This window comes from Bos javanicus, chromosome 29 (genome assembly GCF_032452875.1).
Source record: "Bos javanicus breed banteng chromosome 29, ARS-OSU_banteng_1.0, whole genome shotgun sequence".
Taxonomy (NCBI): Eukaryota; Metazoa; Chordata; class Mammalia; order Artiodactyla; family Bovidae; genus Bos; species Bos javanicus.
This window is the reverse complement of record NC_083896.1, coordinates 42,678,059-42,696,340: the sequence shown is the minus strand read 5'-3', so window position 1 is coordinate 42,696,340 and position 18,282 is coordinate 42,678,059. Positions and strand designations below refer to the sequence as shown.

At 54.9% G+C, this 18,282-nt stretch overlaps 1 protein-coding gene across 1 annotated transcript; it reads right to left on the bottom strand.

The window, feature by feature from the left end:
* Positions 1 to 3,500: 3,500 nt before the first annotated feature.
* Positions 3,501 to 17,793, bottom strand: NAA40 (N-alpha-acetyltransferase 40, NatD catalytic subunit). The gene is made up of 8 exons (XM_061406767.1): positions 17,604 to 17,793; positions 11,408 to 11,503; positions 10,354 to 10,406; positions 7,352 to 7,447; positions 7,121 to 7,279; positions 6,923 to 7,006; positions 6,345 to 6,422; positions 3,501 to 6,097 (listed from the first exon to the last, which is right to left on the bottom strand). Exons 1-8 carry the CDS (start codon positions 17,607 to 17,609, stop codon positions 5,956 to 5,958), a joined length of 714 nt encoding a protein of 237 aa, XP_061262751.1. The 5' UTR covers positions 17,610 to 17,793; the 3' UTR covers positions 3,501 to 5,955.
* Positions 17,794 to 18,282: the final 489 nt, after the last annotated feature.

Below are 18,282 nucleotides of genomic sequence, written 5' to 3'. Positions count from 1 at the left end.
ACGAGATTTTCCAGGCAAGAATACTGGAGGCCCCACTCAACTCAAAGGTCAAGAGCAAGCTGAGGACTTCCCAGGTCACATACAAGACACTGAATCTTCTGTCACGTAGCGGGCATTCGAGCCCTTGCTGAGGCTATGCCTCTGGCCACACCCATGTGGACCCCCAGGCTCACCCCTGCCATTCGGCAACCCTGCATCCAGACCTCTCTGCCTGGACTTACAACTCCAAAGTCTGGGCCTTCTCTCCATCTCCAGACAGCTGACCTCTGACCTCTAGCCCTGGGCAAGTCCCCGAGTCTTTTCATTGTTCTCCACACCCCATCTCACAGCCAGGCCCCCAGAGACCCCAAGGCCCTGCACAAGAGCCCCCATCCCTGACACCCGCTCCCCTTCGTCTTATTCCCCACCCCTCCTGCTCCCTGGAGCCAACATTCAGAACACGGGCTGCCCTGGGAGTACAAGCCACTTCCTGGAGCCCCCTCCCCAGCTGTCTGAAGCCACTTTGCAACCCACCCCCAGGCTCACGCTGGGCCCCAGGGATGGCAGCACCCACGACGTGCCCACCTGAGGGCTACGTACTGCCCCTTGAAACCCAGCACCTGGGCCAGGAGGGCTGGGACCCTACTGATACCCTCGTGAAGATCCTTGCTGAGCACAGCTACTGTTTCATCACCACTGGTTGGGGGTGGGGTGGTTGAGCCCTCCTTCCCGCCCCACCCCTCACAACAGCACCCTCCTGCGTCAGGCCAGGACCACCCTGCGGCACAGAACCCTGGTGTGGAGGAGGGCGGGCTGCACCCATGGCGGCTGCAGCCACCCCCAGGTCAGCTGTCAGGCCTTGGCTCATGGCTGCAGCCCCAACCTCTGCTAGCGGCTCCAAGTCCTCTCACCTGGTCCCTTTGTAGGATCTCTTCTCTCCAAACTTGGGGTGTCCGACCCTGCGCACAGGGCGGCCCTTCCCCTGCCAGCCTGCAGCAGACATTCGGCTTCTCAGGGCAGGGCGCCCCACAGCCCCAAGTGCTGTTGTTCAGGGTTCACTTTGTCCACCATGGCACAGGCAGGACCCGGGCGATGCAGAAGTGTGCATGCCCCACAAGAGGGGCATGCATGCTGCGCCCCCACCATGGGCAGAGGGTCCGGGTTGGAGGGGGCTAAATTGGGCCACGGATTTTGGAGCCCGGGCTCTGGAAGGAGATCACTCAGGGAACACTGAGGGAAACCTGGGGTCTGTGACCCTGAATCTGAGCACAAGATGACTACAGCTGCTCCCCGTCTTCTGGAGGGCAAGTCATCACTGTTGGCCCTGGCCCTGTCCTAAGGCCGTCCTCTAGCCCTCCACTGGGGGTGAGCCTGCCCCCGCAGGGCAGACATGCCTTGACAATGACCTTCTCAGCTCCAGTCCCCATATTTCTAGGTAGCTCCCTACATGGGACAAAAGGGAGGCCTCTCTCAGGAGACAGCGCCCCTACTGGTCAGGACCTGAGGAAGATACCAGGCCAACAGGTGTCGGCTTTGCCAGGTAGGGAGTCCACCAGGACCAACAAGACAACCCACAACTCCATCGTGAAACGTGACGGGGACGCCAACAAGGACCTGCATGCCCACAGCATCCTGTCTGGGGTTACGACCACGGACCAGGGCACGCAGACGGATGCAGACCCTGCTGGGCCCTCAGCACTGTGAAGACCAAGGGTGAGTGGCCGCTGGCATCCCAGGGGATCACCAAATGCATTTTCTTCCCACCGTAGCCAAGCAACGGTGCAAGGGCATCGGGCTGTCCAGTCTCCGAGGTGCCTCTGCAGCATCTTCCCAATCGCCTTAGACCCTTGACCTCATGAAAAACAACCTGTTAATACTTTTGAAGAGGGAAAAGCAGAAAAAACTAGGATACATCTGCCTGTGTTTGAAGCAGCCACTTTCAAAGCCTGGTGGTAGAAACCATCGGTGACCAGGTTTTGCACACTGGGGAAACTTTCAGACCAGCTCAGGCTCTGCCTGAAATTGAGGACCTCTCGTCCTGCAACTGCGCCTCTTGCTCTATCTGCTCACTGAAGTGGTGGCAGCGAGGGGGTGGGCGCTCCAGCTGGTACCACTTGGAATGATGAAGTCTTGAGCCAGAGGTGGAGGTAGGGGTGGGGGCAGCCACCTCGGAGGACCAAAAAGGGAGCCTGGTTCCTTAGGAAAGTGGTGTGGAGAGCAGACAGGGCCAGTGATGGCAAAGGGAGGCCCCTCCAATCCCTCTAGATCTGGTCATTTACTCTGCAGCAAGGGTACAGTGACTCCAAGGAATCCCTGCCTGGGATTACAAGAGCCTTCAAGGAACACGGGCTTCCCTTGGGGCTCAGCTGGTAAAAAATCCACCTGCAATGCAGGAGACCTGGGTTTGATCCCTAGGTTGGAAAGATCCCCTGGAGAAGGCAAAGGCTACCCACTCCAGTATTCTGGCCTGGAGAATTCCATGAGCTGTATAGTCCTTGGGGTCGCAAAGAGTCAGACATGACTGAGTGACTTTCACTTTCAAGGAACAAAGAACTTGGGGGTGGGGTGGTGGAGGCAGAATTCCATCTCATGAGAAGGCTGTTGAGTGATGTTCCAGCATTTAAAATGCTCTCCTTCCCGAAGGTTTGGGATGCCTTCCTTCATGCCTCCAGGGTAAGGGAGCTGCACCCACCGTCCCCAGCCCACCCCCAGGGCTGAGGCCATTACATGGGGCACCTGCGAGACAGCTGTTGACTCTGCTCCTTTCCTCAGATCACTGTCCCACCAGAGCGTGAAGACTCCGGGGGCTCGGGGCTCCACCCTGACTGCCCTCTCCACCTTCCGGCAGAGGGGACCGCCGGGCAACAACACAAGGAGGCTGGCCCTCAGCGTCCATGGGAAGCGCTCTGAGCCCTGGCTCCCGGCCCACTTCCTGCCCCTGCTCCCTGGGTCAGGCTTCGGTGGGAGTCCGCCCGGGAGAAGCTGCACAGCTCGTCTGTCACACTCAAGAGGCCTGGGCCTCCCCCAGCTCGTAACTCTCCTGCCCTGTCAGGCCTGATGTGAGTTACTCTTCCTTTGGGCCTGTTTTTCTGAGTGAAGGGGGACCGGAATCTTTTCAAGAGACGAAGAATATTCTGAGTACCCCAGTTAAGTCAAAGAAACACCGACGCGCTCTTCAACTCCCACACAAATGTTCTGGAATTTACGTTTGCCTGCAGACCTTAAATGTCACGACACTTGGCCTGGGACTCTCTCCAGCGTGCAGAGCAGGCACCTTCCAGAAGACCTTTGACCTCTGCCCTGGGCTTCTGAGAAGTGGCACAAACATGCATTCGGTGGTCTCAGTTTCCACAACTGGCTCCTCACCTCCAACGCCCTGAGGTTTTCCCCGCCCGAGGCTTCCGTCACAGGAGGAGGTGTGGGGCCATCACAGCTACGTGCCCGAGGGTTTAGATCCAATGCTGGATGGTCTGAGCCCTTGCTGCCATGGCACCTCAGCATCAGGAAGCCATCCCAGCAGCTGAACAAAGTGTCTTTTATTTGTGACACACAAATACAGCCAATGCAAAAAAAGATCACTTTTCCCTTTGATTCCAGTGATAACAAGTTGCTAAAGAAAAAAATATATATATATCAAGAAGGCATTTTATCTCCAAAGTTTCCTCTAAAAAAAACAAAACAAAACAAAACCCAGGAAGGGTTAAAAAGAACCACACACGTCATGTACGTATCTGACATCAATGAAAATAACCTGAAATAGAGAGGAAAACAACTAAAAAACAAATCTCAAATTAATATTTTTTAACATGCCCCAAACAAACCACCAGGGACAGGGGAGCCTGGTGGGCTGCCATCTATGGGGTCGCACAGAGTCAGACACGACTGAAGCGACTTGGCAGCAGTAGACAACAAACCAAAAAGCCTGGTACAAGACCTGCTGTTTCTTAAAACCAAGACCTTGGGGAAATGGAGACTGATGGCTGAGAACTGAACAGGCTCAATGGCAGCAACAGGGTGACCTACAAGCCTCAGGCTGTGCCTCCCTGCCCAGCCTGACCCCCATCCCCAGCAGCCTGTGGGTGGCGGCAGAGGCGGCTGGACAGGCACGGCTCACACCAGTGTCCGTTGACAAATGGGGCTCAGTGCCAGGTGTCCAGTGAAGGGAAAGACATGGACGCTTCACTCCCTTTATGTGGGACTTACACTGGAGTCCCTCTGGGGCCCCGTGAGTGGGAGGTTATCAGAAAGCCATGATCTAAAATGATGAGTATTTATCATTCTGTGTCCTTTGACAGACAGCAGGGATCAAAGGAAAAGCTCTTCCTAAATATGCTTCCGTTGCTCCATGATTCTTGGAAGGAACCCTCTAATGTCCTCCCAGCAATGAAAACCCTCCCCTTTGGGTAAAAACTCCTGGGAGCCAGCCGAGTGGGGCAAAGGTGGGTTTGCTCCAGTGTGAAGGTGCAGGGCCCTCTCCAAGGGAGTGCCATGTCCACAGCTGGCCAGTCAAGAGCATCGCAGAGCACTCAGCGGGGAGGCTGTGTGCCCCGGCCCCGCACACGTGGGAGCCTGGGAGAAGCCAGAGCAGCTTCGGGGAGACGGGCCTGCACAGGCAGCCTGAGTCAGGGCAGGGGCTGGGGTGTGAGTGGACTGAGGTCAGAAGCACTGACCAACCTCCTGGGAGCAACACTCTGCAGGCAGGACCTTTGGGATGCTCTGGAAGGCAGAGCTCCAGGTTGTCCCAGGGGAGGCAGCAGGTGCTTTTTCCTGGATAAGGATTTGGTCATTCTCTTCCCTGGAAGGGGAGTAAGGTCTGGGGATGAGGGGTAGCCTGAGCTCTGACCCCATGCCCTGTCTACCCGAGAGGAGAGGAAGGGGCTTCCCCGCCCACCTGCCACCACCGGTGACACCAGGGAGAGGGGCAGCTGTGGGGCTGCCTCCCGTGCTGCCGGCCAGGGTGGGCCTCCTTAAGGGAGCAGGGGCCAGGCTCGGGGGTGCAGGCAGGAGGCCTGCTGCTGGCTGGGGGCTCTCCGAAGGCCAGGGGGCAGGGGTGATGGCGGTGGGGAAGGAGACCCACCCTCAGAGAGCTAACAGCACCAAGATATGAGAGGAAACGGCATTAAATATGGCAGGAACGAGGGGCCTTAAGGGGGAAGACAAGGGGCTCCCTGATGTTATTTCCCCCTTGAGAGTCAGAACGGAGCAGGGGCAGGCGAGAGGCAGAGGGAGGCAGCGAGAGAGGACGGAGACGAGCAGGCCGGGCTCCAGCTCTTTCCTATGAGTAAAAACTTCGGGTCACCACCTTGAGATCATGGGGCCAAGCTCGGGATGCAGCTTGGTCAGAAGTCAGAGAAGCCGTGGTCCCCGCACAGGCCCCACTGACGCTGCTTCCCGGCCCCTCGGCACCTTGCTGACAACCATGGGCTCCCAGAGCCGGCTGGTCCCTGGGACAACTCCACTCTAACTGCGGATCCACAAAGGCACAGCCAGGAAGAGTGCCCTTGCTTCCTGGGGTTGTGACACAAAAGACCTTCTGGGGTCTCCGTTGAGCGTCCCCTCCACCGAATGGGAGGAATCACTCTGAAGCCTCTCTCAGCACAAGATCCTACGCCGAGTCCATTCCTCTTTGGGAACCAGCCAGACCCTGACCTAGGGCTCCAGGATTTTCACGAAGCTGGGAACAAACACTCCATTCGTCCAGCTGTGTGTGTGGCGGGGAGGGGGCTTGTCAGGAATCCAGCGGCAGGGAGGTCGCAGAGCCCCACGCCCAGGGCCGAGTGAGAAGGCAGCCACTGTGAGAGGACACGCCGGGTGCCCGGCTCCTCACTGCCCCTCCCGGCAGCCTGCCCTTCCAGGGGAAAGCAGGGGGGGCAGGCAGACCATCTCTCCCCAGGGTCGGGGCTGAGGAGGCCGCCTGGTGAGTGGCGTGAGACCGGGGAGAGGACAGGCCTTGGAGAGCGCGTTCCGGCTTCAGACTCAGTGGCAGCAGCCGCCACAGTGCCCGCCTGAATGGGAGTGCTGGCTGTCCCCAAACTTGGTCCTCCGGCTCAGGATCTCATAGGAGCAGTCCTCCCCACAGCAACCGGACATGCTTGGGGAAGAGTCATCGATTTCAAATCTGCAGGCAGGCAGGAGGAAAGGGTCGGTGGGGGGCGGTGGACTGCCTTCCACTCCAGGAGTCAGGGCTCAGGAGCAGGGCAGGGGACCAAGCTGAAGGCGCGCCCACACCATCTCCCCCAGCCCCTGCCCTCTGGACCTCAGGCCCAGGAGCTCCGTGTCAGGACGTGGGGGGCCAGGACAGGGAAAAAGACACGGGCCGGCAGCTTCCGCTGCCCAGGGGTCCCCCACCAGGCCCAGCTCCTTACTGCAGCGCTTCTCTGAAGAACTGGTAGGCGCCATGATTGTGCTTAAATACCGTTAACATAACTTTCTTCATCTGTGTGCTGAGAAGGAAGCAGAGAGAACCTTCCAGAAGGAGAAACAGGTGCTAAATCGCACGTATTCTCTCCTGTCTCCGCCTGCTGTCTCCCGTTTGCTCCTGGGAGTGCTCCTGAGCCCCGCTCGGCAGTCTCACTGCCACCCTGAGACAAGGCTGCTCCCCACCTGACTGGCTTCTCCTCTGCGTCCCAGTGGAGACGCACAGAACAGGCACTTGGGGGTGCTTGTTGCCCTGGGCCCACTGCACCAAATGTGGAGTCACGGCAGGGCAGGGAGGTTCTAGATACCCTTCTTCCAGAACATTCCTGTGAGCCTTGTCTCCACCTCCCTTCCCAGACATACAGCAGAGGCAGCTCCTCCCAAGAGCGACACACACACACACACACACACACACACGGCCTTCCTGTTGGCCATGAGCTGCAGAATCTGTATGAGGAGCTCACACACACACGCTCACACAGACACGCACGCTCGCACACACGCACACACACCACCCCCTCCCTACCTGTTGGCCATGAGCTGCAGAATCTGTATGAGGAACTTCCCCAGGCCTTTCCGCCGCACCTTGCTCTCCAGCTGCACCTCGTAGCTTGGGAAGGAAAGCAGGGTGAGCCTGGAGGGGCCGTGAGGCCCAGCCCAGGCCCAGACACCCGAGTGGCCTCTGCCTCCTCCCCGGCGCCCACCCCCACGCCGCGGCCCCTACCAGTACAGGACTTCATCACCACACTCCACGTCAAACCGGAAGTGAGAGAAGGCGACGGGCACTGATCGGTTTTCCCACGCGATGAGGTACCAGGCTCGGTCGTCTGTCATCTCCTCGCGCTTCTCTCGGTCCTTCCAGCCCCACTCACTCTGCTCGTACCTGGGAGACAGCGGCAGTCAGGACAGGGGCTCCGCAGAGCACAGCCAGCCCCGCCCGCCCAGGCGAGCTCACATGGTCCGCATGTTGGTCTTGGTCAGGTCGAAGGCCCAGTCCACAGTGGCTGGCTCCAGGCCGGACACTCGCTTACACTCGATGGAGACGTTCAACCTACAAGAGGAAAGGAGGCATGTGGAGCGGGCGCCAGGCCCAGCGCCACCCGCTGCCTGGGCAGCCTGACGATGAGGCGCGCCTGGTCTCAGTTCATCTACAGGCAAAAGCTGAGCCCGGACGTGACTTCAGAAGGTGCCTGTGAAGGAACCAAGCCGTTCGGGCTGAGATTAACAACTGTCATCACCAGCCTACCACCATCCTGACCACAAGCCCTGCTTCCTGCTGCTCTCCCCCCCATCCCCCGCACCGTCCTTATCAGACTCAGCACTCTGTCAACTCCTGCCCCTCTCGGCTACCTCTTTGCTCTCTCTGCCCATTCTTCTGTACATTGTTATAAACACCCGAGTCTTCTCTGTTCCTTTAGTTCCTGCCCTGAGGCATTTTTCCTGTTGCTTTCATTTCTGAATCAAGTCCTCACTGGGCACCCATGGGAGCCCTTCATTCTTATCTTCCAATCTCGCCTGCGAAAGTGGCTGGATGACCTCAGGCCCTTCAGGAAGACCGCAGCCCCCATCCCTGAGGAGTCCTGCCTGTTGCCTCCTCTGAGGACACAGGGATGCTCTCAGCTGATCAAACAGAATGCATCAGGGTTCAGGTTCTCCCCAAGTTCTGCTTCCCTAAACTAATGAATGAGGCATTAAGGTATCAATCTATTTTTTTTTTGGCCATGCCATGCAGCTTGCAGGACCCTAGTTCCTCGACCAGGGCCTGAACACAGGCCACAGTAGTCAAAGCTCCGAGTCCCAACCACCAGACTGCCAGGGAATTCCCTCGATCTGCTATTTACTTTTAAATGACTTAAGTAAATTACAGTTAAATTCTTTGGCAAACTGAAATCACATTCTTGAGGAAGCGACACATTCTGAAAGGACTGACTTGACTCCTCGGAGGACATCTCCCCTGGAAGCCACCGTCACCCCTGCTGACTGGCACACTGTACGAGCTATATGTGTGCTCGGCCATGTGAATACAGGACTCCTGGCTCTGAAGAGTCTGCTTTCTTTGTACTACTGGCCATGTAGTGGTCAGAAATGACCCAACACAGCACTGCATCTGTCTTAGCTATCAATTTTCTGAAGGCCGGTTGGAGAGTATAGATTCTCCACTAATCTGACTTATTTAAGTACATGAAAGTGCAGTCTTAGCCACACAAATCACACACAATTCCAGGCACCAAATGAGCCCAGAGTCAACTGGCAGTGCCCGCTTCAGACCTGGCCCATGTTTCTGGAAGTCATGAGAATGTGGAGCGGAAACACTGAGATCACAGTAAGGAATCTCTGTTGTTGTTTTCAGTCACTAAGTTGTATCTGATTCTTTGCAATCTCACAGACTGCAGCACTCCAGGTTCCTCTGTCCTTCACTATCTCCCAGAGTTTGCTCAAATTTATATCCATTGAGCCGGTGACGCTATCTAACCGTCTCATCTTCATCGCCCCCCTTTCTTCCTGCCTTCAATATTTCCCAGCATCAGAGTCTCTTCCAATGAGTGGGCTCTTAGCATCAGGTGGCCAGAGTACTGGAGTTTCACCTTCAGCTCAGTCCTTCCAATGAATATTCAGGGTGGATCTCCTTTAGGACTGAGTGGTTTGATCTCTTTGCAGTCCAAGGGATTCTTGAGTCTTCTCCAGCACCACAATTTGAGAGCATCAATTCTTCTGTACTCAGCTTTCTTTATGGTCCAACTCTCACATTTGTACATGACTACTGGAAAAAACCATAGCTTTGACTATACAGACCCTTGACTGTATCACTTTGGCAAAGTGATATCTCTGCTTTTTAATGCACTGTCTAGGTTTGTCATAGCTAAACTATGTCAAAGGACTTCCTGGAATCTGAATGATGATGCAGCTTTGAGAGGAGCTGTAACGCATCTGATCACAGACAGGAAGAACACGTTAACGTGATACTATGAAACTCAGACACAGCCACGCAAGGCAAACGCAGCATTACCTGCTAGAGTCTCTCCTTCGTAATTCATGCGTTTACATTTGTCTTATCTCATTCTTTAGAATGAATACTGACACCAGCTCCTACTTACAATGCTGGATATAGTCTCTGTGATCCTTAAAACCACCTTGCAGGTTTGGCATCATCACTCCATTTAACCGATAAAAAATAAGGCTCAAAGTATGTCAACTTAACCAAATATGGTTAATAAGAAGCATCATTATGATTCAAACCCATGGTGATGATTCTGTAAAATCATAGCCCCTATTTTTCCCTGAGCCAACAGCATCTCTGGTACCTATTTTATAAACCAAAGCAAGAGAAAGGGGAGGGGAGCTTTAATCCAGAATCGGCAGTGAGCTGGATTAGGGAAGAGAACAGGAGTAATAACAGCTCACATGGGTCCAGCCTTAGTGTGTTCCAGGCACTAACACTGCATGCAATCCTTCTGATGACTCTGTGGGCAAAGCACCCATTTCGAAAATTTAGACACAGCGAAGGCAAGGAATTTGTTCAGGGTCACAAAGCCCTAAGAGGCTTTTAACCATTATACTATATACTCAGGGAAAGAGCGCTCGACTGAGACTGAAAAGCCCCTCAGCTGCCAGGGAGAAGCTCCACAAGCTCAGACTCTCATTTAGCCTCTCGGAGGCTTGGTTCTCTGCCTAAAACGAGGGGGTCAGCCCAGATGATTTCTCAGGTTTGTTTCCGCTCTGTGGTTCTCGGTCAGAGAGCACAGCAAGTCCCACACAGACGTCAGTCTGAGATCAGGCCACCTGTGCTCATCCGCAGACTCCTTTGTTACCCTAACGGAGGGGTCTGTATCAGCAGGATACTAGCCATCATTTCTGCTTTTTCACTAACAAAGAAAAAGGAAGTCTGAGGACACCTACTCTGGAAAGGTGAATTCCTAAAGAGCAAGGAGAGGACAGGTAGGAACGCTGAACACTCACCCATTCCGATCGTATTTCTTGAACACTGGGAAAGCCTCCAGTGGGTCTCCAAGCTGTGGAGGGAAAGAAGAGAGGAGTACGCAGCACAAGCGTGGGCCTGGCCGTCACCAGCTCCACCCTGCGTGGACCCACGTGGAGGCACAGCTCCCGGCCCAGGAGCAGCCCTCACACAGACGCGCCATCTGAAGTCACGTGCAGGGTGCAGGAAGAAGGGCCAACAAAGCTGTAGCTTCATTTGACAGGGAAGAAGAAACGTGCCTGCCTAATACTAAACACTGGCCTCCGGGCCTAAAACCCGCTCGGTGCCCACCTGGCCCAAGAGAAGAGAGGTCCCCTGATCCACTCATGTCCTTCTACGAGGTCCTCAATTAACCTTCCCTGGTCAAAATCCAAGATGGACAATCATGTCCCTGGGCCACATCCTTGAAAGTATGACTGTTTACTGAGTGGACTAAAAGAAGAACAAAACCTGGAACGTGAACTGCAGCAGGAAGGGTGACCCAGTCTCTCCTGGTTCATGGGAAAGCTGAGCCGCCCCCAGTCAGGCCCCCCAGGTGCTCAGAATCATGGCTACTCCTCCCCTGACTGCGGCCCCTTGAAACCAGGCTGCTGCAACCCCCAGTGCATAGCACAACCTGTGGCACCTCCCAGGCAGGCAGTAATGTCTGAAGGCAAGAATGAGAAAACCATACCATATTTTACTAGGGAGGCTTCCTCCCCAAGATGCAAAACCCCAATAAAAACTTTCCCAGATGCTTTTCCAGTGGTAAGGAAACAGACCCACAAAGAGAAGCAGCCACTTTCTCTTGACTCCACACTTCCCTGCACGCCTGGGTCCATCCGCCTGGGTCCATCCCGAGTCCTCCTCACAACTCTCCCAGGCTCCCAACCAGGCTGGTCCAAAGCCCCACCCCAACCCCACCGCAGCAAGGAGGCAGCAGAGGTGCGGATGTGTAGTAACTCCGTTCTGCCACAGGGTGGCGCCAAAAGAAGTCAAATTTAAAACCAGGCTGAAGTTCCAGGAGGAAGGGACTGGGAAAGAGGGGAGACTTACCCTGTTGGCAGCGTCCACTTTGGCACAGACAGCATCCATGGCTGCTCGCTCCTCCAGCCGCTTCTGTTTCTTCTCCTTTGCTTTGCTCGACTTCCTCTGCAAAAGGGAAAAGCAGAGTGGGCTGGAAGGCCGTGACTAATGAAAGATGGGACTTGACTTTCCCTCTGGGGTCCCTAAGGGCCGGTCCCTGATTGGCATGCCTGGTCTCAGCAGCAGGAACTCAGGTCTGGCTGGAGACCTGAGCATTTCCCAGTCATGAGACCGTGGGAGCATTGCTAGACTTCTCCACTTCCCCACCGGGAAGAGGACTGACCACGGGACCACTGGGTCACTGTGAGGACTCAGTGAGAGCACAGGGCAATACCTGAAGCAGAGCCCTGCACCTCAGCAGCTGCCTAATAAATATTCACTAGTTCATTCCCTCCTAAGGCAGGAACAAGTAATTTTAGACACATTCAGGGCAGGTTTCAGGAAGGCGATGGCATCTGAGGCAGCTGCTGATAGCTGCTCTTAAGTATAAACTTATTCAAAGCCTTTTCAGTGTCTTCAGGCTTCAAGAAACAAAGATCTGCTCTGGGGACAGCCTCCTGGGGAGGTGGGTCTCTTTCTAAGCGAGGCCTGGGGCACTCCAGCTTAAGGAGACAGAGCTGCTCCCAGAAATGGCTGTGCAGGCATGGCCAGTGAGTGGCAGGCACACTTAACACCCAGTGACAAGGGCAGAATGAAGGGCCCCAAGGAGTTCACCTGGGGACAGAGGCCACACTGACACGTGGTCAGCAGAGCCAAGCTTCAGGGGAGGAGCAAAGGGAGGCTGTCCTTACACAGAGAAGCAAACCGCAAACCCCCCATACCTCCAAATGGAGCACGTCCCGTCTGCAGAGTCACATGAGGTTTTCTCAAGTGTACATGGACCTTCCCCTCTTACCCTGTGTAAAAACTGGTAGGCTTCCCTTGGGGTCCAGTGGTTGGGAGTCTGCCTGCCAGTACAGGGAAGGCGAGTTCCAGCCCTGCTCCGGCAGGATCCCATGTGCTGCAGAGCCCACAAGAGAAGCCACCGCCACGAGAGGAGGTCCTGCTCCCCGCAACTAGAAAGAGTCTGTGCACAATGACCCACCACCTCCAAAGAACGATCAAACAAACAAACTGGAAACACGGGGAAAAGAGCCCAAAGCTCAACAGACCTCGTCCAAAGCCTCTTTCTGCCCTGTACTCCCTGCAGGTCTTAGGACAAGCCACAGCCATTCTTGGAGCCTCCTTCCCTCAACTGATGAGCACGGCCCTGAATACCTCTTTTAAAGTATTAAGCCCGTGAGGGTTACTGTGGCCTGTGTTCAATAAACGACACTCCCCATTCTCACTCCCAAGGAGGGGCAGAGCAGCACAGGCACCTCCTGAATCACCCCACGGCACTGCGAAGACGGCTCAGCTTTTCACCAGCCACATGGCCTCGTCTGACCCCACCCCTCACTTCCTGACCTCACCAGTGAGACGTTTTGCTACTTCCAATTCCAGCATAGCTGGGACACAGCCCAGGAAAGGGTGAGCTGAAAAACCCAGCTGCTGGATAAACTCTACCCTCGGTTCCTCCAGGAATGACAGTGCCTAACTCCTGCACAAGCAAGCAGGAGGCAAGAGTTCAGATGCGAGGAGCTCACAGGGGTGGCTCTTCTATGTACAGCCCGCCCAGCACCGGCTGTGTGCCAGCTGCGGGCTGGGCACTGCAGGAAGCCAGGCTGGAGCCCCTTTTTTACCTCCCTGGAGGAAGGAACAAACAAGAGAGCAGACAGTCTTCCTGACGCTGGAATCTGGGGACAGAACTAGCCCTTCTCTACCACAGAGAGGTTTTAGGGCATCCATTTTTTTTCCCCCTCTGGGAATCTGAGTTTCAAGACAACACTGAGAGATACACTCATCTTGCAGAACACTTTCACAAGAAGAAACTGAGGCTCAAAGGGATGTCGTGACTTGTTCAGAGTTTCCCAGGGAGCAAATGGCAAAGGGGAGACTAAATCCCAGGGCCTGGGCTGCAGATTTAGCATCTGTCCCCCCAGCCACGCTGTCTCCCACTGGGAGAGCCTACCCCTGCGGCCAAGACCTTCTCGGCTCTGTTTGGATAAGGTCAAGATGAGACCTCGGGAGCCCCCAAGGCAGCCGCTGAGTGACTTGTTCCTCATTACCCTTCTGGCGTGGTGGCAGCTGACATGACACGCCCACGCAGTACCACCTCAGACCCCACTTCCACACTGAGGTAGGGATAAAGAACAGGGAAACCTGCCACGGAAGATCCCAGGGCTGTGCGATGGGGCAGAAAGGACATGCGCTTTGGCGTCAAACAGGCCAGGGGACTGAGAAAGGAACTCCACCTCCAGGAAAATGGGGACTCAATGGCCGGCCTAACAGGACAGCTGCAAGGCTAGGCCAGAAGTCCACACACCTTCACTGTTGAGGCCAGCTCCCTGCCTTCACCCTGCACGCTAGCTCTCTCCCAGCGTGATACAGAGCTGAAGGATCGGAGGAGCTGCATGCGTGACGTCCAGGACCCAGAAGGCAATGAAATCTAGGTTCCCTCCATAGCGTCTCATTCTTAAGCACTAGAAGTAAGCAATTCCTAAGCGCAAGCAGCAGGAGGGCCAGGTCTCGGCCTCCAGATTTATGGGCTCATTCACGCAGGGGAACAGGTGAGCCAGGCAGCTCTTGGAGCTTCAGGCCGCTGTGGCCCAAGGCTATGGATAAAGAAAGTGCCCCTTAAGCGCTTCGCTGCCTGCACACCAGGTATGAGACAGGCTACGGCCGGCTGGGCCAGACAGGCAGAGGCCCTCCCCCGAACTGAGCACATGCAAGGAAAAGTGGTCTCCTACTGTTCCAATTAGCTTTGTCCTGCCTTGTGGAGGTAAGACTATCCTGCGGGGACACAGGAAAAGTCTCCTAATTAAAATGGGAAATAAGCACAGTGAACAGTAAAGCTCCTTGTGGCTAAGTGTCTTTTTCAAGGGAGCTTTACATAATAAAGAGTGTGGGATTTTGAGTCAAGAGACCCAGATTTGATTCTCAGCTCTCCCACTTACTTAATAGCTGTGTGACTTTGGGCAAGTTATTTACTCTCTTTCCAACAAGTCACTCGGTTCCTCCGAACCTCACTTTCCTTATCAATCAGTTCAGTTTGGTTGCTCAGGTGTGTCCGACTCTTTGCAGCCCCATGGACTGCAGCACACCAGGCCTCCCTGTCCATCACCAACTCCCAGAGTTTATCCATAAAACGGGGCTAACGATGCTTCTACCTCACAGGGCTGTTGCGATGGGAAAAGATGATACAATATACCAGATACAAAAATTCTTTAAGGATTTCTGTTCACAAGTACCTAGTAGCCATAAACACCTGCTGAATAAATCCTCCAAGATTCAAATCCAGGTCTGAACCCCAAAGTCCATGCTCCGTCCATCAATTAAACACAAATGATGCTTGCTGTAACAAACTGTGATGGAAGTGCTGTTTTCACATGCAGCTGTCAAACTCCTCCGCTTGCTATTTCTATCAAAGTAGTATCTCTCTGTCTCCTTTTTTTGGCCACACCTTGCAGCTTGTGGGATCTTAATTCCCTGACCAGGGATTGAACCTGCACTCTTGGCAGTGAGAACACAGGCCTAGCCACTGGACCACCAGTAAGTCCCTCAAAGTGGCATCTCTTTGACTGCTGGTCGTAATAGTAGTTCTATGACTGTGAGGGGTCACAGAGTGAAATTAAAAAACACCAACATGGGGGCAGGAGGCATCTTTCAGAAAAAAGCCTTGGTACCCTTTAGGTTTTCAGTATCAAGGCTTCCACACGGAAACCAGAAAAAAACTTGTTTCTAGCAAAGAGAGTGAGTGAAAGTTGCTCAGTTGTGTCTGACTCTTTGCGACACCACAGACTATACAGTCCATGGAATTCTCCAGGCCAGAAGACTGGAGTGCATAGCCGTTCCTGTCTCCAGGGGATCTTCCTAACCCAGGAGTCAAACCAGGGTCTCCTGCATTGCAGGTGGATTCTTTGCCAGCTGAACTACCAGGGAAGCCCGAGACAGAGCTCTAAATTCTAATTCCTGAGACAACACGTGTGTGGCAGCAAGGGTGAGAGAACTCTGAAAAGAACGGTGCTCCACCTAAGGCCACCCTCTCCCTCAGCCGGTGGCCAGACCATCATATGGAACAAGGCGCTCTGCTGGAGGGTGATGAGTAGGAACCATGACCCTTCCCACATGAGGTGGGGAGTCCACAGCCTCCCACCCATAAAGAATGAGGATAATGAGAGGGTTCTGGCTCTGCTTCAGGGAGGAAAATTCAAATCTCTCTTCTGTAGTGAGCTTTAGGCCGGAAGAGACCAACCAGGTAGGGGCTGTTCTGAGAAACACATCTGTAACGTATGAGTAATAAGATTGGGGCCCTAGAGGAAGCAGCAAGGATCTCAGGATCTCTGAGGCCTGCTGTTTCAACTCAACCAATGAGGAAGTGTTGAACCAGAATGGCATGTTATGCTTGTTGCTTTCTGCTCAGTCTGGAATGGCTGATGCTGGGCAGATCCACGAAGTAATACCAGGGACTCAAGATTTTATTCAGTTTCAACAGAAGATGGGGCCTGGGACCTTTCACTAAAATCTAGGTTAAATATGCCTAAGGCCTCTAGACTGGATTTTCTACACATGAAGCACACAGTATGCAAAAGTCCTTGCTGAAACACGATGAATAGGTTTTGACATGGATTACATAAAGTGCTCTGACACAGTAAGACAGCCATTTCTGTCTAACAAGTTGATTTATTCAGTCAATAACTATTTGAGTGGAGAGGATAAAAATCTAGGTTAATAACAGTAGGGACAAATCCAATGGGTTAAAAATAGCACACATCTATTTTCGAAAACTGAAGGCTGAGAAGGGGAAAATAACAACCCCTATTTAAGAGGCACCCATGTGACTATTTACATCTACTATCTCATTTAATCCTCACATCTGTCTCAAAGGGGAGGTATCATCCTCATCACACCCATGAGGAAATTCAAATCCACAAAGGCCAGGTCACTGGCACAACATCATGCTGCCAGTCAGGGAAGATCAGGCTGGGACTGGAGTTTCTCTGGCTCCAAAGTGAAGACTCCCTAAAGGTGGTGGAAACTTCGTGTAAAAACTAAGATACGTGGTGCCAGGGAGGGCCAGTTACTTGTTCAGGAGAGTGACCGGTGCTGCTCTAACTAGGATTGCAGGAAGGTGAACTCACAGAAACACGCGAGTAACTTCTGCCCAACCTTCTATCAGCACATGCCCGGAAAAGGCATAAACTGCACCTCTAGACTGCCTTCTACCGAACAGGTGGTCACTATCCATCCGGGGCTGGGGCCATCAACAGGGCCCTTCCACCGCCCCCGGCTCACCTTCTGCACAGCTTCCCCATGCAAAACCACCTGCGGTGTGAATACCACCGCCCCCGGCTCACCTTCTGCACAGCTTCCCCACGCAAAACCACCAGCGGTGTGAATACCACTAGCAACTCAACTAATAAGACCCACTTAGGTGCATCTGGGAGGCCCCTAAAGGCAAGCCTCTGTCAATAAGGAAAAGAATGTTTTTGGAGCAAGAGGAACCTGGTGGAGACGTTCGAAAGAGACTGGGGAAATCAGCTTCGCCCAGTAGCGGGAAGCGCAGCGGCCGGGGATTCGAGAGCCCTGAGCCACGGTCTGGCCCCCAGTCACTGTCTGTGACCTTGGCTGGGTGCCTCGTTTCCTCTGGGCCTCGGTTCCCTCCGAGCCACTGCAGGCCTGGGATATGGGAAGCCACGAAGCTAGTGACACCCGGGTGATGGGTGACCCCTGGGGGCGGGGGGGATACCTAGGGACTGCTCGGGGATGGGGGCGGGTGGGCGCCAAGAAGATAACAGATCTTAGAGGAAGGCAGGGGCGGGCGCGACGCGAGAGGCGGGGGGCACTGTATGGGGTGGGGCCCGAAGAGGGGGCTCCCTAGGAGATTCCCAGGGCTGGGCCGGGCGTGGGGACACTTCGACTGAGGTAGTCGAGTCATGTGGGGGCTGGGAGGGGGGGGTCACGTGAGGCCGGAGGGGGTCAGGGTCACGTGAGAGGGGGTTCAAGGAACAATGGGGGCGCAGGGGGGGTGGCAGGGGGAGCGGGGAGCCCTCCCAGCCCTGGCGTCTCCTCTCCCTGCCTCACTCACCCCCATGGCGACAACGGCGGCGGTGGCGCTCAGCTCCTCCTTCCCACACTTGCCGGCTGGGAGGCGGCAGTAGCGGCGACACTGGAGCGGCGGCCGGCCCCGTACTGCGCATGCGCCTCGCGGGCTCCCCAGCGCGCCCCGGCGGGAACCGCGCCGGCGCAGAGCGCCGCGAAGGGACGGGCGGGGGTAAGGCACGCAGGTGGAGAGCCTGGGAGGCGGGCCGAGGGGCTCGCACACCAGAAAGAGGCGGGAGACGCGGAGCAAGTGTCGCGCTAGGAATGACGTAAGCCAGGGCCCGCCCCCTTCTCTCCAGGCTGTGTCTGTAGCCATGGCAACGGCTTCACAGCCCGCGGGGAAGCGTGCTGCTGGGCAGCCGGGTAGGTGGCAAGGCCGCCACTGCGCTTGCCTGTGCGTCTCCTCCGCCTGACCCGGTCATCCGCGGAGCAGCCACCTTCCCAGCTGACCAAACGCGTCAAGACCTCTGAAATACCTGCTCCTCCTCCAACCCTCGGGCATAGGAGAGGTGTTTGGAACATTTCCCACCTTCTAGATCGTGAACTCTTGAAATCCCTTTTCTAACCAGAGTCATTCATCCATCTAACTTTTTTTTTCTTTTTAATTCATCTGTGTAACTATCTTCTAACCATTCATTCATCCTCCATTCATTCGCTGTCTCAAT

Excerpts from the sequence above, each read along its gene's own strand:
- NAA40 (XM_061406767.1), bottom strand. Across the intron at positions 7,280-7,351 it reads AAGACCAACATGCGGACCAT|GTACGAGCAGAGTGAGTGGG; the intron begins GTGAGCTCGCCT and ends GCTGTCTCCCAG. Across the intron at positions 6,423-6,922 it reads CTGCAGCTCATGGCCAACAG|CACACAGATGAAGAAAGTTA; the intron begins GTAGGGAGGGGG and ends CTTCCTTCTCAG.